This window comes from Pseudopipra pipra, chromosome 27 (assembly GCF_036250125.1).
Source record: "Pseudopipra pipra isolate bDixPip1 chromosome 27, bDixPip1.hap1, whole genome shotgun sequence".
Classification (NCBI taxonomy): domain Eukaryota; kingdom Metazoa; phylum Chordata; class Aves; order Passeriformes; family Pipridae; genus Pseudopipra; species Pseudopipra pipra.
The window spans coordinates 2,718,909-2,738,298 of NC_087575.1; the positions used below are offsets into that span (position 1 = coordinate 2,718,909).

General features: G+C 55.2%; 2 protein-coding genes and 1 long non-coding RNA gene across 4 annotated transcripts; 2 read left to right on the forward strand and 1 right to left on the reverse strand.

Annotated features, from left to right (window-relative positions):
- Positions 1–34: 34 nt before the first annotated feature.
- On the forward strand, positions 35–7,800 carry LOC135403274 (uncharacterized). Its single transcript, XR_010425342.1, has 2 exons — positions 35–187; positions 4,299–7,800. It is a non-coding gene; the product is annotated as an uncharacterized LOC135403274 (long non-coding RNA).
- Positions 2,457–6,356, reverse strand: LOC135403270 (forkhead box protein J1-like). 2 transcript variants are annotated; one of them, XM_064637141.1, is made up of 4 exons: positions 5,979–6,356; positions 4,872–5,423; positions 2,682–3,505; positions 2,457–2,583 (listed from the first exon to the last, which is right to left on the reverse strand). In XM_064637141.1, the coding sequence occupies exons 1-3, from the start codon at positions 6,339–6,341 to the stop codon at positions 2,705–2,707; spliced, it is 1,716 nt and encodes a 571-aa protein (XP_064493211.1). In that variant the 5' UTR covers positions 6,342–6,356; the 3' UTR covers positions 2,457–2,583; positions 2,682–2,704. The 2 variants fall into 2 exon arrangements, with proteins under 2 accessions (XP_064493211.1, XP_064493210.1); XM_064637140.1 differs by having other exon boundaries at positions 2,678–3,505.
- Positions 7,801–9,296: 1,496 nt separating the features above from the next.
- Positions 9,297–15,760, forward strand: LOC135403271 (zinc finger protein 239-like). Its single transcript, XM_064637143.1, has 4 exons — positions 9,297–9,558; positions 10,476–10,572; positions 11,197–11,269; positions 11,455–15,760. Exons 3-4 carry the CDS (start codon positions 11,218–11,220, stop codon positions 12,387–12,389), a joined length of 987 nt encoding a protein of 328 aa, XP_064493213.1. The 5' UTR covers positions 9,297–9,558; positions 10,476–10,572; positions 11,197–11,217; the 3' UTR covers positions 12,390–15,760.
- Positions 15,761–19,390: the final 3,630 nt, after the last annotated feature.

The following is a 19,390-nucleotide window of genomic DNA, read 5'->3' on the forward strand; positions in this document are numbered from 1 at the left end:
TGAGGGAGGGGCGGGCTGAGGGAGAGGTGCGATAGGCTCGCGGCCGCCGGGGGGCGGGGCGAACGGGGCGGGGCCGCGGGAGGAGCTGCGTGGCTCCGCCCCCACAGCGTCGCGTGACGTCGCCCGTAGCGACCGCGGCCTCGCTGAGGGGCCGGAGCGGCGGCGGGAGGAGCGTGAGGGACTCGCGGTCAGTGCGGGGCTCGGCCGGGCCGGGGGGAGCGGGCGGAGGGTTCTGGGACACCCACCTGGGCCGGGCCGGGCCGGGGCGAGGCGCCTGGGTTGTCTGTGGTTCTCAGTGGCGCTGGGGCGGCTCTCCCGGGCGGCCGCGTTTGGGCCGAGCCGCTCCCAGGTGTAAGGCCTGGGGCGGCGGCTCCGGGCGGGCAGGGGCAGGGGCTCGGGGGCGCTGGTGACCGCGCCCGCAGGTGGCAGAGCAGCCGCGGCCTTCGCGGCATCGGGCGGGCGGTGCCGGTGGAGGAAGGGCCAGGAGGAGCGAGCACCCGGTGCCCGCCGCCAGCGCGGGGTGCGGGCGAGCTGCCGGACTGCCCCCCCTGCGCCCCCGGGGGCCCGGTACTGCCCGGGGAGCTCCGGGCCCCGCTGTGCCGGTGCTGCCGCGCCCGGAGCCGCCCGTCCTCCAACTTTTCTCCCGGCGCCGCCTGCGGTGCGCAGTCGGCGCGGTGCGAGCGGGATGTGGAGCGGAGAGACGGACGGGAAGCTGCTGCGGACCCCACCTGTTGTCCCCGCTGCGTTCTCCTTCCTCGGTGGGCAGCGCCAGCTCACACACCGCGGCGAAAGATTTCTGTTTTTTTATTCCAGTTGCCAAAGCAGGGAGGTGGGTGGTTCCCACAAGAGGCCGGCTCCCCGCTCATCCAAGCTTTACGCCATTGAAACATTTTAACAAACAAAGGCATCAACATTCTCTGGTTCCTGATTATGTAACTTTTTTATTAATGAGCACTCGGCCCCTATTTGCTAGGTGTATTTCTCCTAAATAGTCCACAGATGCATTGGAGTTGGAGTCCATTTGGAGTAGGTGGTCAGTGGTACTGCTCAGTACTGCTGGCTTCCCTCCTGGTGGCTCTGAGCCTCTTGGGATTGTATTCCTTTTTCCTTAAACAAAAGATTAGCCAAGCATACAACGCTTGGACTGCTCATGTCAGTACAAAGCTCCATCTCTGTCTCAGGTAGTGTCTCATCTCGGAGATATGGCCTGCTAAAACAAATTTTTTCAATAGTTATCAAACTGTCAGGATACAGTTCTCCTGTTCCAGAGACTGGGAGCAAAGTGGCTGGGTTAAGACTCATGATGCCACTGTTCCAGCTCCTTTGCCAGGATGATCCTTGTGGGAGAACGGTCCAAGAGAGCTGCATCTTCCATCCTGTAGTTGGATTTTCCCATTCAATGGCAAAGAAAACTTGATTCTGTTTGGCCACAAGTACACAAAAGATGATGTCTTCTACATCTAACACACTGTAAAGTACATCTGAATCTCTGGTATTAAGGATTTGGGACTAGCAGATGCCCATCAATCTTGCACTACTTCCACTTTTTCACTGGAAGGAGAGTTAAATTCTGACTGGCATTCACTTAATAACCAGAACTATAAGAAAGAATCTATTGACAGTTCCGATCCTGACCAGGCACCTGACTTTATAGCATACTGTTTTCTCCTTACGAGTCAGACTCCTGATTTCAGTTCAGTCTTTTTGACCCCCAGGCAGGGGCCAGACCAGCCTTTTCCAGATTGCCCTTCCAGTGCCCTTCTCCCAGCTTCTCATCCCAAGGGGCAGCCCTGCCTGGCTGCAGCCAGCTGGGCCCCCAGCCCACACCCCTGAGCCCACCTGCCCTCCCCACGGGGCTCCCCAAACCTGCTGCCCCCAGCACCCCCATGCCCTGCCCTGCCTGTGCCAACCGGGCTGGCAGCTGAGCCTACCCTGCTTTGGTCCCTCCCCTGGTGCAGCCCAACTGCTCCTTGACAGGACTGGCCTGGTGCAGGCTCAGCTCTTCCTGCAGCTTCTGTGCAGCTCCTCTCGCCTCCCTGGGTCCACAAGGGCTCTGAAGCCCCTTGGGCTTCTCAGGGCATCTCTAGAGCTGGGCGGGGGCGTGGCACAGGCAGAGGGATTGTCCCTGGCATTCGGACCACATTGCCCCCAGAGCTCCCTGCAGTGGCAAGGAAGGCTATTCCCGGGGTCAGGAGCAGCACCCAAGGCTCAGGACACCAGGCACAGCTGGCCTGATGTTGCACTGGTGGGGTGTAACCATTGGCACACTGGTGCTGGTCTGTGCTTCGGTTTCCCCGTGGGTAATAGCTGTGCCATCGTGGAAGTGGGTGAGAGTTCCTGTGTCCTGGGGCTGGGTGTAGAAGCAGGGCTGGGCTGAGGAGATCTCCCCTGCCTCCAGGGCAGCAGCTCAGGCAGAGCCAGGCTGTGCCAGAGGGAAACAAGGAGGCAGAAGGGGGTTTTCTTCTCCATTTTTTTGTCTTCATTATTTTGTTTAATTTATTAATAACTTTTGCATGAAAAAAAGTTAAAGTGTAGAAGTATCTGTGCAGTTCTTCAACATGTCTGCCAAACATGAGAATAGAACTGAAAGAAATAAAAAGAAAGTTTGTCAGTGTAAACATCTAGGCCCACACCCAAAGCCCCTCCTAAGTCTATCTAATATAATCTAGTCTATCACCTGCCATCTACCATCTCCAGTGAAGTGTTAATGGAAGCAGGTCAGAATGTTCCAGTCTGTGACATCCCTCTCTGGCAAAGAGGCCTGGATGTTTTCAGCCCCCTGGTCAATGGGGACGAAGTTGGAGAGGTTCTCGGTTGTTTCCTTGTGCCAGGCACACTCCAGGAAAGCTGTGGCCATGAGGGTTTCATCCAAGCCTGGGTTGTTGTGGTTGGGTTTGGGGAGGACTCGCTCCTGTTCTTGGGGACAGTCCGTGTGCTGCCCTTGTCCCGTCCAGTCCAGGTGGGGTGTTATGGGCTGGATGGGAGGCGGGAGCTCCAGATCCCCAAGAATGGAGAAGTCTCCTTCGTCCAGGTGGTTGTTCAGGAGAGCTTCCCAGTCAGTGTCACCCTTCAGCTCGGTCAGGTCATTCCGCTCCTCCTGGCTCCCGGAAGCAGAGCTGGGAAGCCGAGACGCCTTGGCCGTTGGCATGGGCTGCTTGCGCTGCTGCCCCGCTTCCTTCTCCACGCCATTCCAGTTCTGGCTGTTTTCAAACTCTTCAAACTCCTTCAGCAGCTGCTGCAGCTCCATGCTGATCTCGAGGTTGTTATGGGAGCTGCAGGCTGAGGCAGCTGGGCTGATGACATGCCATGCCTCTTGCTGGGCTCTTTCAGGGGAGCCTGGCTGGATCTGCACTGGTGACATCCTCCACTCTTTGAAGGTCCTGCTCTTGAGCCGGTTGGCATATCGGGAGTGGAGCTTCCAAAATGCGCCTCTCCCTGGTTCGCTCTTCTCCCGGGTCACCTTGATGAAGCACTTGTTGATGCAGAGGTTGTGCCGGATGGAGCTCTAGGTCCAAAAGAGAAGAAAACCCAAGGCTGAATGCTTGTCTGCTGGCGTGAGAGGGACCTACCTGTGTGGGGAGGCTGGTGCAAAAGCAGGTTTTCAGCAAGGTCCTTTGGGAAAAGAAAGCAGGAATGGCAACACCAGGACATCTCGGGCTACATGCCCTCCAGAAAATCCTCTGAATGTGCCTGAAGTGCAGCAAATAATCAGAAAGGAAACTCAGCTGTTGGGTAAATAACCCAGCATTGGGCTCCCCAAAGCCAAGCCAAAGCAGCCAGCTCTTCCTCCCAAAGTGCTCACGTAGTTCCCCCGGCACAGGAGAGGCTGGGGAACCCAAGTGGCCCTGGAAAGGAAGAGGGACTGTCAGGGGTTCTCTTGCCTATGATGGGCTTCAGGAACCACTGGAGACCCAGCTGCCTGGGGAGAAGGTGGGCATCTCCTGGGCAGGGGGCTTGCATTGGGTTTGCCCAGCCTTGGCTGGGGGAGCACAGCCAGCCAGGATCATGGGAACACTGTGGATTTGGGCTGGCAATAACCAAGCGGGAGGATGAGCCACCCACAGCCCTCTTGCCCTGCCCTCTGCTAGAAAGCCTCACGTGCCAGAGTGGCCCTCATGTGACCTCATGTGATGGAGGAAGGCAGCAAGCCCAGGTGGCTGGGAAAAGCTGCTGTGGGGAGGGCTTCAGGCTGTCCCCAAAGCTGCTAAGCCTGGGGCTGTCCCCTCCCTGCTAGGGACACACTTGTGCTAGCTGGGGACAGCAGCCTTGTTTGACCCCTCTTGGTCTTCCCTCTGCAGGTCTCAGCAGCTTTTCCCAGCGATGGAGCCTCCTTGGCTGGCTGAGGGGCCAAGAGACCAGCCCTGTGCCCTGCTTGGAAAGCAGCAGCGCTTCATCTGGGAAACTCCCCAGTGAGTGACTTGTCCAGCAAACAGCATCTCCATGCCTCTCCTGTGCCTGGTCCTCAGCACCCAGGGATACTCAGTGTGGTGACTTTTTGCACGTGTGCTCAGCCCTGAGGGACTCGGGACCCCACCAGCCTTCCGGAAAGGTAGGGACTGAGAGGCCTTTGCCACAGAACCAAGAGGAGCCTCAGGGGCTGGGAGCCCAATGGGTACCTCCCAGCTCCCAAAATGGCCCTGAGCTCTCCCCCAGGAGGGCTCCTTCCCTCTGTCACCCCGGCAGCCCTGGCATTTGTGCCCAGCCAAGTTCTTTCCCGTTCCAGCCCTTCCCCACCAGCTGCCGGGGCCACTCTCCTCCCTGTGGGATCCAGAATCCCTGTGGGACCTTGTCCTGCAGAGTGGAGGCTGTGGAAAGCCCTGCCCATCCCTGTGTGGAGAGGGGCCGAGGCAAGAGGGCTGCAAATCTCCTACCTGCCAGGTGGGATCAGCAGGTTGGAAGTAGCAGAAGTTGTCACTGATCCACTTGCAAATGGCCGAGAGGGTGATCTTGGGCTTCTTGCTGGCTTCCATCGCCATGCAGATGAGGGTGGCGTAGGAGTAGGGTGGCCTGACGTGCGGGTTGGTCTTGTAGTTGATGTTCCCCATGAGCTGAGAGGGCTCAGCCACGTCGTGGTGCGTCGTGGTGGTCATGGAGGTGGTGGAGGAGGAGATGGCCGCGCGGGGAATGTCGATGTACTCGCACAGCTCCTCAGCAGTCAGGGGAAAGCCTGGGGACTGAAAGTCCACCAGACTGACCAGATTTTCCCAGATGGTGCAGCGGTCCTCGGGGTCCTCAGATATCGGGGGCAAGCCAATGTGGGCCCCTGTGAGGTTAACCAGCCACGTGAGGTCTGGCTCACTGCCAGGCCTGTCTTCCTTGGTGGAGCTCAATTGCCTCTGAGCTCTCAGCACAGGGCTGGAGCACACCATGCCTTGGCACGTCACCGGGTGCATGTTAACGGGAGGGAATGGATGGGACAGATCCTGCAAGAACAAGAGGGAGAGGGTTGAGGTTCCCAGAGGCACAGTCGCTCTCTGGCACCTGGGCAGGGCTGGGCCTGAGTGCTCCAGATGTCACTGGGCAAGACCCATCCCTGGAGTACTGGGCATGGGAGCTGCAACATCTTCCCTAGGGGTACTTTAGCAGCCCTGGCCCTCGGGAAAATTCCCTCAAACCGTCGTGCTCCCAGTGCCACCCAAACTCCAGTGGGCTGGTGCTGCCCAGCAAGCTTTTGGCTGAAAAACCAACAAACCCTCCCCACAACCAACCAAAATCCGGCCCTGCCGTCCCACCAAGAGAGGTCGTTTCTCCCACCTGTCGTGAGCAGGGCAAATATTCAGGGTCTAACACCTCGGCTAAAGACCCTAAAGTCTTCATCTGGTCCGTCCCATCCCCACAACCTGCTTCCCTCGGTTTGATGCTGATTATGCTTCTCCCTTCCCCTGGTACCCCAAACCAACCCGGGTGGGGTTGCAGGGACCCACGCCAAGCACAGCGTCACTTGGAGCCAGCCGGCAGCTCCAGGCTTTGGGGAATACCGGGCAGGGGATGCGGCGCTGGCTCCGGTGCCGGGCTGCAAAAGCGGAGTGCCGTGGTGGATTTTGGGCCACGAGAGAGCGAGCTCCCGGACGGCAGCGGGGGCCGCTGGCCCGGCTGTCGCGGGGGTTTGGCGGCGAGAACGATGCGGAACCCCCCGCGCGGGCGGCGCGGCCGTTGGGGGGAGCAGGGGCAGCTCCCCTCCCGCTTCCAGGAAACGGGCTTTTTATTTTTATTCTCCCGGACCAGGACAGGGGTTTTCCGCCAAAACGAAGGCTCCGGGCAGCTTGCTCAGGTGCCCGGTCCCCAGCGTCAGCACCCAGCCCCGGCCTGCTCCCGCGCCCGCAGTACGGGAGGGGGGGCATCCCCCAAGTGCTCGCTCGCCGCAACCCTCCGCAGCGGCGGGCGGGCCCGTCCCGCCGCCCTCCCCAGCCCCCGGCCGCTCCCCGCCGCCGTCCCTTACCCCGTGCCGGTGTCGCGCCGCAGCTTCCGCAGCTCAGGAGAGAGCTCGTCGTTGTTGGAAAGGCAGGGCGGCAGCAAAAAAAAACCAACAAAACAATCCGTAGGGAAAAAAGAAGGGGCAAGAGCAGGGCCGAGGACCCGCCGCCCTGCGCTGTGCCCGGGCCGGGCCGTGCCCGCCGAGTCGCTGACAGTCGCCGACAGTCGCCGACAGTCGCGGCCGCCCCGGCGCTGGGGACGGGGGGTCTGAGAGGATTCGCGCGTGGCGGCGGCGACGCCCCGCCCCGTCAACATCGCCCGGCCCTGCCATTGGTGCGCGCGTTGCCGTGGGCGGGGCCTGTCGGACGGGCACCGCCCCCGCGGCGGGAAGGGGCCCGGGGGGATCCCCGGGGATGCTGGGGAATCATGGAATCATGGAATCGGCCGGGGTGGAAGGGACCTCTGAGATCATCAAGTCCAACCTTTGGTCCACTACTACTAAGTGCCACATCCAGTCTCATCTTAAAAACATCCAGGGATGGAGAATCCACCCCTTCCCTGGGCAGCCCATTCCAATGGCTGCCCCCCCTCTCTGTAAAGAATTTCTTCCTAATATCCAACCTAAACCTCCCCTGGCACAGCTGAAGACCGAGCCCTCTTGTCTTGCTGATGGTTGCCTGGGAGAAGAGACCAACCCCCCCCCGGCTCCCCCCTCCTGTCAGGGAGTTGCAGAGAGTGAGGAGGTCTCCCCTGAGCCTCCTCTTCTCCAGGCTGAGCCCCCCCAGCTCCCTCAGCCTCTCCTCACAGCACTTGTGCTCCAGTCCCTTCCCCAACCTCGTTGCTCTTCCCTGGACCTGCTCCAGGACCTCCATGTCCTTCCTGAGCTGAGGGCCCAGAACTGGACACAGCACTCCAGGGGTGGCCTCACCAGCGCTGAGTCCAGGGCAAGAATCACTTCCTTGGACCTGTTGGCCACCCTGTTCCTGAGCCAGGCCAGGATCCATTGGCCTTCTTGTCCCCCTGGGCACACTCTGGCTCCTGTTCAGCTCCCTGTCCATCTAAACTCCCAGATCCCTTCCTGCCTGGCTGCTCTCCAGCCACTCTGTCCCAGCCTGTGGGGCTGCATGGGGTTGTTGTATGGTGGACCAGCTGTACCCCACAGCCAGCCCCAGCAGCCCCAAAGCCTGTGTCCAAGATTTTGGAGACAATGGGGTAGAACCCCCACCCCAAAAAAGGCTCTTCCGCCCACCAAAACCCAACCTCACAGATACTCATACAACACCAACATGTAAAGCCTTTTATTTTCACCTTGATTTTTATTTGATCCATCTTCATTCCTTCAAAACACCTGAAATTGGGGTAAAAATAAAGAAATACAACAAAGCATCTAAAGTCCTATCATTTTACTGGAATTTGGGGGTGAATTTGGAGTTCAGGGGATATTCAGGAGGATTTGGGGGTTCTGGGCAGATTTGGGAGAATTTTCTCCATTGCTTTTCACTCCAAGAGCCAATAGGGATAAATCCATCACCTCAAAACTACTCAATCCCACTGAAAATGGCTCAATCCCACCTCAAAATTACTCGATCCCACAGCCCCTCCAAACCCCCAAGAGCGGTGGGATGGGGATTGGGAGGGTTAGAATGGGGTGGGAAGTGGCTTGGGAGGGGTGGGATTGGTTCTTGAAGGAGTGGGATGAGGTTTGGAAGGGGTGAGATGGGGGAAATTGGTCTTGGGAAGGGGGTCTTCGTGCCTGGGGGAGGGGTGGGATGGATGGGATGGGGTCTGGAATGAGAGAGCTGAAGGTTGGGGATGATGAGGCTGGGGGGGGATCCCATTTCTGAGGGCATTTTGGGGTATCCCCCATTTCTGAAGTGATTTTTGGGTATCTGCCATTCCTGGGGGGGTATTGGGCTACCCCCAGTCCCGAGGGAGTTTTTGTGGTACTTCCCAGTCCTGAGGAGGGGACTGAGGGAGGAGATGTGTGGCTCCAGCACTTGGAATGAGGTGCCGCAGGGAGGGACACTGGGAGCCTGTTTTGGGGAGGATTCTGATGCTTTCTGCCAATTTGGAGGATTATCAACAGCTTTGGGGGGGTTTACCGCTCATTTTGGGGGGCTGAGGTGACCCCCCCCTCATCTTGGGAGGGTTACATGGCCCCATTTCTGAGAGGATCCTGCTGCTTTCCACCAAGTTTGAGGGGTTATAAACAGCCCTTGGGGGTTGTCCCCTCATTTTCGGGGGTTGGGATGACCCCATGGCTCCAGTGATGGCTGAAGGGGGGTTATAACCCCCAGCTGGGGGTGATATAATCAGCTTGTGCAGGTCCCATATTAGATGGAAATCCCACCTGCAGGAGGGTGTCCCTTCTTCCTTCAGGTCCCCTGGGGTGGGTCTGGGACCACTCCTGACACGGGGACACCCCCTCTCCTGGCCATCCTACCTCCCGTAGACCACAGACTCTGGCACCCACTGCACCCCCAATTCCAGCCTATCCCAGTCCCCAACTCCTCCTTTCCTGAATATCAGGGATCCCCTGAACCCCCTTCTCAGACATCCCATGTCTCCCCACCCACTGAACCACCTTTTCCTGACACTGGAGGCCCCTGGATGCCCCTTTTCCTGGGCACAGGGACCCCCTGGACCCCCCATCCTGCCTCTCCCCACCCCTAGCCCCACCTTTCGTTGACCTGGGGAACCCCCTGGACCCCCATTCCCAGACACTGGGACCCCCCTGCACCCTCTTTCCCAGGTCCAGACTCCCCCTGCACCCCCTTATCCTGCATCAACACCTCCCTACACCCCCTTTCTCGCCTATCCCACCTCTTCCCCCCCCCCCCCCCCCCCCCGCCTCCCCCTGCCTTGACTCTGGGACTCCCCAGGCCCCCCAAATCCCCCCTCCCTGTGTTACCTGTTTGTGGCGGGGTCGGAGCCCGGCCCGGGGCTCCCCCACCTCATATCTGTGGAGGAGGAGGAGGGGAAGGGGCTGGAATTAGGGAGGGGCAGGAGCGGGAGGAAGTGGAGGGGGAGGAAAGGGCGGGATGGGGAGGACCCGGAGCAGGAAGAGCAGTGTCAGCCGGAACAGAAGGAAAGGCTGTGGGGCCGGAGCTTCCCCGAGAGCATCGCTCCCTCCGCATCCCGCGGGTGAGCCGGGAGGGGGAGCTCGCCCCAAATATCTTGAGGGGTCTCTGGGTTTGTTTTTTTTTCTTTTTGTCGAAGGCTGGTGCGATATTGAAGCCTGGAGGATTCCAAAGCTGAGCCAGAAATGCCCTTTAGGGCGATATTGGGGGTCCCCGGGAGGTGCTTTTTTGGGGGGGTCCCGGTGGCGGTTCCCGGCAGAGCCCCGGCGGTGGGCGCGGGGATGCGGGGTCCCCCCCGGGTGGGGTTTGGTCTTCCCTTGGTCAGGAACCGCCACCTTCATTGTCGGCCCGCTACCCCAAAACCCGCACACCGGTTTTGGGGACCCCCCGGGAAAGCCGGAGATGAGTGGGAACCCCGGGACCCCAGAGTGGGGAGAACGGAGAGGGGTGATACCGCAGCTGGGGGACCCCCGGCGGCCTGGAGAGGGGGGGCAGTTCTGGGACAACGAAATGGGTGCCCGGAGAGGGGGCATTCCCAGGATTCCCGGGCCCCCAGCAGCCTGGAGAGGGGGAACTCAGGAGAGGGGGGACCCGTGGGACCCCTGTGTCCTAGTTAGAGCAGCCGGGCCCAGTTTCGTGGGTGTAACATATGGGTGTAACCCAAACTGGGTGTTCCACACCGTCCCTTCATTTCCCAGGAACTGTTAACAATAGGTCGTTTGCAGCAGCTGCTCAGAGCACACCTGACCCCTCAGGCTGCAGTTATGGGTGATGTTAACTCCCCTCCAGGGACTCATTAGCACCTCCACACCCAGCCTGAGGGGTCACTTCTGCTAATGGGCCACCAAGGATTCCAAAAATATCTCACATCACCCACTGTGGAACTCCCTGCCCCGGGGGAGGTACTGGGCATTCCCACTCGACCCTGAGTGTGTATAATCTTGGGGTCTTGGGACTTCTGGGCCCATTTGTCCAATCCAGAGGAGGACCAGAACCTCGACCAGACTGTGATCACCACTTTCGACCAGACTGTGATCACCACCCTCGCCCAGACTTCGACCAGCACTCTCACCAACAGGTTTTCCCTCTCCTTTTACTTTGGACTCAGGGGACCACGTGGGGCTCAGAGTGGGGGCCAACGAACACCACTCTGTTCATGGCCCAGGGTGCCGGGTTATACATCTGGGTTTTGTGGGTTAAAAACATTTGTTTGTCCATACAATTGTATTTATTGTATTATTTTTATTAAATTGTAACTCTGACTTATAATCTCTTTTGAGTTGGGTTCATTTCTCCAGCACACCCTGGAGAAGGGACCCCTGGGACCTCTGAAACCCTTGGCATTCCTAAGTGGGACCCTGGAGAGGGGGCAATCCCAGAACCCCAAAGTGGGGAAACCGCAGAGGCACAGAGGATTGGAATTCCTGGGACCCCCTGGCAGCTTGGAGAGGGTGGTGACCCCAGAGAGGGGGAACCCCCAGTACATGTGGGACCCCCAGCAGCCCGGACAGGGGGGACCCCTAGAACCCCAAAATGGAGAGACCAGAGAGGGGGATCTCCTGGGAGGGTTTTTTGAGGCTGAATGTTGGTATTTTGGAGGTTTTTACAGTTGCAAGATGCTTGGTGGCTTTTAGATATGGACTTGGACTGGAGGAACCCCCAACCCAATGTGCTCACACCTTGTTTTTGCTCCTCAGAACAGGATTTCTCCTTCCTTGGCCAGATGGAGGAGGAGGCTGCGAGGAAGAGGAAGATGCTGTGGGGCACCCAGGCAGGTGAGGAGGAAGTCAGTGCCCCTTTGCCTCTGTCTTTCCTACATCTTCCAGCTGAGCATCACCCCGGGCTGCAGGACAACCCCGCTGCCACCACTGTCCTGCCGGGGATGGATTTGGGGGGATCTCCTTGCCCTTTCCTCTGGCCTGGAGGCAAATCTCCTTTCTGTCCTTTCTTTCTGCCCCAGGCCCTGAGCTGAGGATGGAGAGCATGGAGAACAAATCCCCCCAGCAGAACCTGGTGGGAGAGGCCATTTTGAACGGCTCCAGGGCACAGGAAGGCACTGGGGAGGAAAACTCCTGGACATTCCCCAGGAGGAGGGACTCCAAAGCCAGCCCAGGGTGCTTCGAGGAGGAAAGACTCACCCTGTGCTGGGAAGGCAGCCAGAGCTTGAGCCAGAGCTCTGACCTGGTGGTCCCTGAGCAGTTTCACACTCAGGAAAAGCCTTACAAGTGCTTGGAATGTGGGAAGAGCTTCAGATGGAACTCCCACCTCCTCACCCACCAGCGCATTCACACTGGGGAGCGGCCCTACACGTGTGGGGAATGTGGGAAGAGCTTCAGGCACAGCTCCCACCTCATCACCCATCAGAATTTCCACAGCGGGGAACGGCCCTACATATGTGGGGAATGTGGGAGAAGCTTCAGCCGGAACTCTGACCTGATCTGCCACCAGAAGATCCACGCTGGGGAACGGCCCTACAAGTGCTTGGAATGTGGGAAGAGCTTCAGCAAGAGCACTGCCCTCCTCACCCACCAGCACCTGCACACAGGGGAACAGCCCTACACATGTGGGGAGTGTGGGAAGAGCTTCAGCCAGAGCTCCAACCTCATCACCCACCAGCGTGTCCATACTGGAGAACGGCCCTACACGTGTGGGGAATGTGGGAAAAGCTTCAGCCAGAGCTCCAGCCTGACCTGCCACCAGAAGATCCACACTGGAGAACGGCCCTACAAGTGCTTAGAATGTGGGAAAAGCTTCAGCAAGAGCTCCCACCTGATTCGCCACCAGCAGATCCACACGGGGGAACGGCCCTACAAGTGCTTGAAGTGTGGGAAGAGCTTCAACGTCAGCTCCAACCTGATCCGCCACCAGCAGATCCACAGCGGGCAACAGTCCTAAAAGTGTGGGGGATGTGGGACAACCTTCAGTGACAGCTGCACCTTCACCACCCACCAGCACATCCACACCAAGGAGAGGCCCTACACATGTGGGGAGCACGGGAGGAGCTTCGTCCGCTGCTCCAACTCCATCACCCATCGGAGGACCCTTGTTAGGAAGAGACCTGGTGCCCCACGTTCTGGGTGATCCATGTTGGGCACAGCCCTAGTGATCCGTGTTCCCAGTGATCCGTGCTGGGCAGTGTACTGGGTTTTGGTAGCAGGGGGGACTCCAGGGGTGGGTTCTGTGAGCAGCTTCCAGAAGCTTCCCCCATGTCTGGCATCTGTTCTGACCCACCCTGAAGGTGAGGGTGACCCAGGTTCTCATTTATCGATTCCTTGGGGCAGATCAGAGTGAAAGGACAGTAAATGATGGCTGTTTATAAATATATATGTGTAGGGTTTATTTTAGAACAGTTTGGTTGCCATGTAAAGCAGGTTTGGAGCCATTTTGGTTCTTATCTCTAGTAATAAAAAAGCATAAAAGAAACACTTAAGAAAATTTATAAGGGAAAAGAAAGAATCAGAGTAGAAAAATACAGAGTCACAACCCGAGGATCCAGCATAGACTTGGTTGTTGCAATTCCCATGTCCCTTGGTCCAAGTGATGATCACGGTCTTGATCCAGCAGGGTTTTTCAGTTTCAGGGAAAGTTTTTCAATGCCAAATGTTTACTCTTTTTCTTTAAATCCAGGACTGAGAGCAGTTAATTCTGCTTTCTGAGACAGTCATTGGTAAGGCTGTGATTCGATTCCCTTGTTGGTGGTGGTCACTGCTCAGCCTGTCACTCGTTTTCCCTCCCAAACAAAGCTGCTTCCACTGGGTACAATTCCCAGTCAGGGGTTTGGGCTGGAATAGGCTCTTTGGTGATCTGCTAGAAACTGTGCAAACACTCCCAGAGCAACATTCTGCCTCTCACAGATAAAAACAGTTCAAAAGGTTTTGAGAGATCTGGCAGACCCCAGAGCTGGGCCTCTCATCAGGGGGTGCTTTGGCTGCTTAAAGGCTGCTCTTGCACCATCTGCCCAGGTGAGGAAATTCTTATAGGGCTGTTTTTAAAAGTTCATATAATGGTCTTACCACAAGTCCATAGTGAGCAATCCAGAGTGGACACCATCCTGCCACTCCCAGGAAGGCAGTTCATGAACTGTTTGGGGCTCAGGGAGGAGACAAGTGGCTTCTTTTCTTCCTTCCCGGTTTCTGGATTTTCTCATTCAAAAGTAAAGATTTCTTGCCTTTCCTTGATCAAGAGGATGCAGAAAAAGGCACGTTTAATACTGTAAACTGTTCTAGATTATCACTGAAGTGGTTTCTCTCAGGTCCTGCACTAAGCAATGATCTTTACCATTTGCTTTCTTTATGGGTACTTGGATTCACATTCTACAAGCAAACCATGCTTAGCAAATATGTCTGTTATTGAAACCAATCCAACTTAGCTTTTTAATTTCAAAGGATATGGGTTTTGCCTTACTGATATAGCTCCTTCCTCAGGGGTGATTCGATTTTCCTGGAATTCCACTGTCCCACATGATAGGAACAACTTCAACTTCAGTCGGCGTCACAGGTTTTCTTGTTTTCAAGGAAAAAAAAGCCCCTGCTTGGAATTTTTTCCCTTTAGCACTGTGAAAGAAAGGTGTTGAGGGAGGGAGGGAGGGGGGAGGAGATGGCCAGGGTGAGCCAGACACACAAAAGGACCGGCTGATAGCCCCACATTCCGAGCTAATTGCTTCAGAAGGCTGCAGGGGGAGGTGAGTTGTTTTTTTCTTCTGGGGACGGGCACTTAACTTTAGCCCTGACTCAGGGAGGGTGTGAGCGAAAAGAAGAGCTCCGGGGTTCATTTTTTGTTTTCGGCCAAGTCACCTGGCCACCTTTGGCCCCTCTGTTCCTTCACACCCTGTCCTGCCCACGGCCTGGCTCAGCTTCTTGAACGAAGATTTGGGGAGGGCTCTACCCACGTTTGTTACAAACACACTGGTGGCTAAAAAGGCCAATACGAGACAGGCAGGTCCAGCTGCAAAAGGCACAGCAGAAAGACTCCTTAGGTGGAATATTGTGCAGGACACGATTCTTTCTGCGTTGTCTTTTCTCCTCGAGAGTGACCCTGTGTGCTTTCTCAAAAGCATCAGCAGCGTTATAGATGGGGTGTCTCCAGACCTCCCGGTTGGAGGCCACAGTAGACCAGTTATGGTGATCGATATGGCCAAGGTTGAGATGTTGTTTCAGGGAGTCCTTGTATCTTCTCTTCGGGGCTCCTCTCTTGCGGCAGCCGGTGGCAAGTTCACCAGAGAGCAGGATCATAGGGAGAGGGTAAGAGAAGGACAACTCTAAACCTGGGCAGATGGAGCTCGTTCAGCCCTGTAAGGCCATCCATCTAAGAGAAGGTCACTCTAAACAAACCTGCATCTTGAGGCCCTCGCTGCCACCGTCCAAGCTCACTCGGCCCCGGCAGATGAACCTTAGGATTAAAGGGTGGGCTCAGTTCAGTGCACACTGTGTCTCACCTAAAAAATCCACTGCACAGGCTCGAAGGCCTTACCTGCATTTGCAAAGCCCTGGATCACCAGCGCTTGTAACAAACGTGGGGTGAGACCTTTCCCAAATCTTCTGGCCATGATTGAGGGAGGGGGTGGTCCTTCATCCTTGAGATGTGCCCTGCCCAGCGCATCTGTGTTCTCAGCAACGTGGCCTCAATACTTGTGGCTGCTGCTTGTTCTAGAACAGACGTATTGGTCACATAATCTGACCAGGGGATGTTTAGGATTGCTCGCCTCAGATTTCATCGGAGGAGCCGGTACCGTCCGCGGAGGAGCTTTTGAGGGGAAAGGCTGCTCTTTACCCCGCTCCGTGCTGGTGGCAGTTTACACCCGTGGGCGAGGAAGGGCAGTTCCAGGCAGAGCCCGATGGGAGGAATCGCCCTCTGTCCCCTTCTCCCTCCCCGTCTGTGAGGGCCCCTCAGAGACCCGACAGCGCCCCCTGCCGGCCGTGAGCTCGGCACCGCAGCCCCGCCCCTGTCACCACAGCCCTGCCCCCAGCACTGCAGCCCCGCCCCCTGGTGCGCCAGCGCCCCCTGCCGGCCGTGAGCTCGGCACCGCAGCCCCGCCCCCGGCACCGCAGCCCCGCCCCCGGCGCCGCAGCCCCGCCCCCGGCACCGCAGCCCCGCCCCCTGGTGCGACAGCGCCCCCTGCTGGCCCGGTTATCACTGCACCGAGCGGCGAAAAATGACTTTAATTGTTTTATCGGTGCGAGTTTGGGGGCGGGATCGCTGCTCGTTTCCTTTCGTTGTGTTACCTGTCCCTCTATGTTCTCTAGTAAAGAGCTGTTATTTTTTCTTTTCCACGCCTGGAGCGTCTTAATTTCGAAGTCATGATTACTTAGGAGTAATTATTAATTACTCGGGTTTTCTCATACCCTGCCCTCCTTAGCGAACGCTTCTGCCTCGTTAAGCTGAGACAGTCAGGATGTTGCTGCTAACTAGTTGCCTCCTCCATAAGAAGAGCTGCTGCTTTGACATATTTAGTCTCAGCAGTTACAGTTTCAATATCCCCATTTTTAAAATTTAATTTCTGTCTCTAGTTTTCCAATAAATCTCGTCCCGGAATAGGTTTAGGGGAGTTTGGCAAATAGGGAAAGGTGCCTGCACAGAAAGCTCTTGCTGTCCCTGTTGTGCCAAGAGTGGTGCCCCAACTGCACTTGAGAGATTCAAGGTAAGGTGTGGCATTGGAGGCACAGCAATACCCAGGCTGTGAGTGTGAGCCTGTGCCCTGTCACTGCCTTCTGTCAAGCTGTGGGGAGCCACCCCCAAAGGAGCAGCACATTTGGAAGTATAGAAAGAAAAATGTAATCATTTACCAAAAAAAAAAAAAAGAAAAAAAGAAAAAGAAAGGAGATAAAAATCAGAAAGACTGTGGCAAATCCACCTCTTGTGTAGCTAATCCACCTCCTGAGGGATGCTGCAGTGGACAGGAGAATTCCAGTGACAGAATATGGCTGGATGCTGCTCCTGGTTTTGTCATGTAGTGCAGGACAACATCCCTGACCCACCTGCTGCTCCCCAGGGTCAGTGGGTGCTGCTGCACAGCTCGCCCCAGGGGCAGTTGCTGAGCTCAAAACCTGCAGCTGTCAGCAGGGAACAAGTAGAGAAAACCCTCTTTGTCCAAATGCCCTTGGAATGCAGAGGGAGAGAAGGGACCTGGAGCAAACACCTCAGCAGAGGGGCCCTGGCAGAACAGGCATCTCCCCTCCTTTTCAGTGCCTTTCTTCCAGGCTGCTGTTTTCCAATATTCCCAGCACGTTGCTGTTGCCCGTAACAAAAACCACAAACCAACAGAGTGCCGGTTTATGCGGTGCTTTATTCAGGGCCCGGGAACCTGCGGACTAACGTCCCAATCAGGATTCCAAAGACCCTCTTCTCAGTTCAGCTTTTATACACAAACAAGTTTACGTGCAGTTTCCACAGCAAACCAGTTACAGTTTCCACAGCAAACCAGGTGCAGTTACAAACAAGCTCATACTTCATACTGATAACAATTAATAATCATCCACTCTAATCATAAATCTACTTAGGTTGTCTTACTCCTAGAAACTGTTTAACAGACCCTTACCACATCCAAGGTAACAAATCATTATATACATGCTTGACTAAATCCTTTGATTATTGTTTCCACTTCTTCAGCACATTCTATGCTCACAAACAAGGTTGCTAACTTACTACTTTGGAGTGTTGCTTTCTAGGCCTACTCTTTTACTAAGCCTTAGCCATTCTACTACTAAATTTAAATTGCTCTGCAACATTGCTGTCTCAGTTTGTATATAAATGTTTCTGCATGTGTTCAGGATGGCTCTTCCCATAAGGAATGCTGCCTCCTCCATGGAACAGATGATGATCTGCCAGCCAAGCAGATTCACTCACTCAGAACCACTTTCTGCTCCCCCATTTTCTCACAGGAGACCATAAATCTATAATTTCTGTGGATTTTTGCCTTTTCCAGGAAACTGAACTGAGAGAAAACCAGAATCAGCCAGAGCAGCTGCTGTGCTTTTCCTAGTTCTGCCATGAAATGAGATTTAAGAGGCTGGTGTCTATCCTTGGCTGTACCCTCTGTATCCCTCTGGCACACAGAGCAACAATTAATGAAAAATTAGTAATCTGTATTTATGGGCTCCTTTTGCAGACAATATTTGATTAATCTCCACAGTCATCTACTCAAATAAGAAGAGATTAACCGACATCCTAATCTGTCATAAATCATACAGGCAGGGAGAGGAAGCTTTTACCTTGAGAGACAGACAGACAGAGCAGAGCCTACATTAGGGTTTAGCCTACATTGGTCTAAATCTAATTTAAGCCAACAGTAGGACCCTAAAATCACAGAATTTTAGGCTGTGCTTCAGAGGACTGTAATCTGTGATGTTGTTATGTGCTTCTCCCTCTGCATCTACCTGTCACTGTTGCTCATCACACCAGTTCTTGTTTCAAGCAAAGAGAATCAGCTCACTCTCTGATTCAGATGCAGTGGGACCAGGAGTCCTCAGCCTGCAGGGCTTTTTTTGGGATGTCAAGATCTGCCAGCTCCACTGAGAAGCATCAGGGGTTGGGATATTTGGGAAAGCAGGAGCTTGTTTTCTGCAGGAGTGTCCCATGTGATGGTGATGGTTTCCGGGGAGCTGCTGCAAATTTGCAAATCAAAACCAAACAAAATCAGCAAATCTTTTCCCGGGACATTCTGGATTTCCTCAGGCTATAAAAACATTGAAGCCTCTAAACAAATCAGACCTGTTTTTCCACATTCCAGGGCTACAGCCTACCTGTGCCCTAAGGCTAAGGTGAAATCACTGTCTCACACAGTGATCTGTCCTTACATTCACAAGCTCTCTGAAAAATTCCCTCCCCAGATTTGCTTGGGGGGGACATAAAGGAAACAGATAAGGAAATATTACAAACAGAACTTTTCCTATGGATGCTCTGTGAAAGATGCAGATGCACAAGTGTAAAGGAGAGACCAGGCTCCAAGGTATTCATGACTCAGCACCATCAACATCTTTTTGTCAGAGGTGCCATCACGGAGTTGAAGTAGCAGCTGTGAGTCAGGATGGCAGCGTGGGCTCTGGCATGACAGGGAACTGCTTTTCCCACTCTCTGCCTGTTCCATGAGCCACCAGCCCCCACCAGCTCGTTCACAGGCTGCTGCAGACCACGAGAGCAGGATTAAATTCTTGGCTGGGAGGTAATTTTGTGGGTGTTTAGCAAACAATGTTCATGTCTGATCAGATTGAAACCCCTTTAATTGGCATTTCCTTATGGTGGATGAGCCCACAGGACAAAACAGATGCCTTGGGGCCAACAGAGCATCCTAAACAGGAAAATATCAACCCTCTGTACAGAGCATTTGGTATCAACAGCGTGATTTCTCCAGTGCTGGTGGTTTGCCTTGCCCATGTCCTGTTATCCTAGTAGGAATGTAAGGAGCTCACACTAAATCCAAACCGTCTTTGACAGCTTTCTAGAAAATGTTGTATAAATAGATATTCCGATTTCTCATTATTTGGGCAAAGAACTGAGAGAAAAATCTTTGTTGCAGCAGAAATCTGGGTATTTAAGGTGGTAGGAAATGCCATTTTCCAGCCTTGCCTTCCATATCATCCTGACTTGTGCCTTACAGCAGCCAATTACATCCATTAAGGAATAGCACAAGAACCATAAACTAGACAAAATAAATCTGTGCTACTGTGAAACACACATAAAGCTGTAATTTTTAATGCTTTTGTGAGCCCTTTAAAGCACCATGGAACAGGCTGCAGGGAAAAGGAGGCATTTGGCAGCCAATCACCTGGCAAGTGTTAAAAGGAACAACTTCAGTATGGCTCAGGAGATGGCCAAGGTGACATCCATCTCTACCCTCTGGGTCTTTCTGCTTCGCTGGATTATATAATTTGGTTATTCTTTGGACAAAATGTGCAAGAATG

What these genes read in the sequence shown, in the direction of transcription:
- LOC135403271 (XM_064637143.1), top strand. Translation starts at nt 11,218, where the DNA reads ATGGAGGAGGAGGCTGCGAGGAAGAGGAAGATGCTGTGGGGCACCCAG. An exon ending in GCTGTGGGGCACCCAGGCAG is followed by an intron (nt 11,270 to 11,454) that starts GTGAGGAGGAAG and finishes TTTCTGCCCCAG; the next exon opens with GCCCTGAGCTGAGGATGGAG.
- LOC135403270 (XM_064637141.1), bottom strand. Translation starts at nt 6,341, where the DNA reads ATGCCCCCCCTCCCGTACTGCGGGCGCGGGAGCAGGCCGGGGCTGGGT. An exon ending in AGCGCCGCATCCCCTGCCCG is followed by an intron (nt 5,424 to 5,978) that starts GTATTCCCCAAA and finishes TTGTTCTTGCAG; the next exon opens with GATCTGTCCCATCCATTCCC. An exon ending in CTGCTGATCCCACCTGGCAG is followed by an intron (nt 3,506 to 4,871) that starts GTAGGAGATTTG and finishes TTTTGGACCTAG; the next exon opens with AGCTCCATCCGGCACAACCT.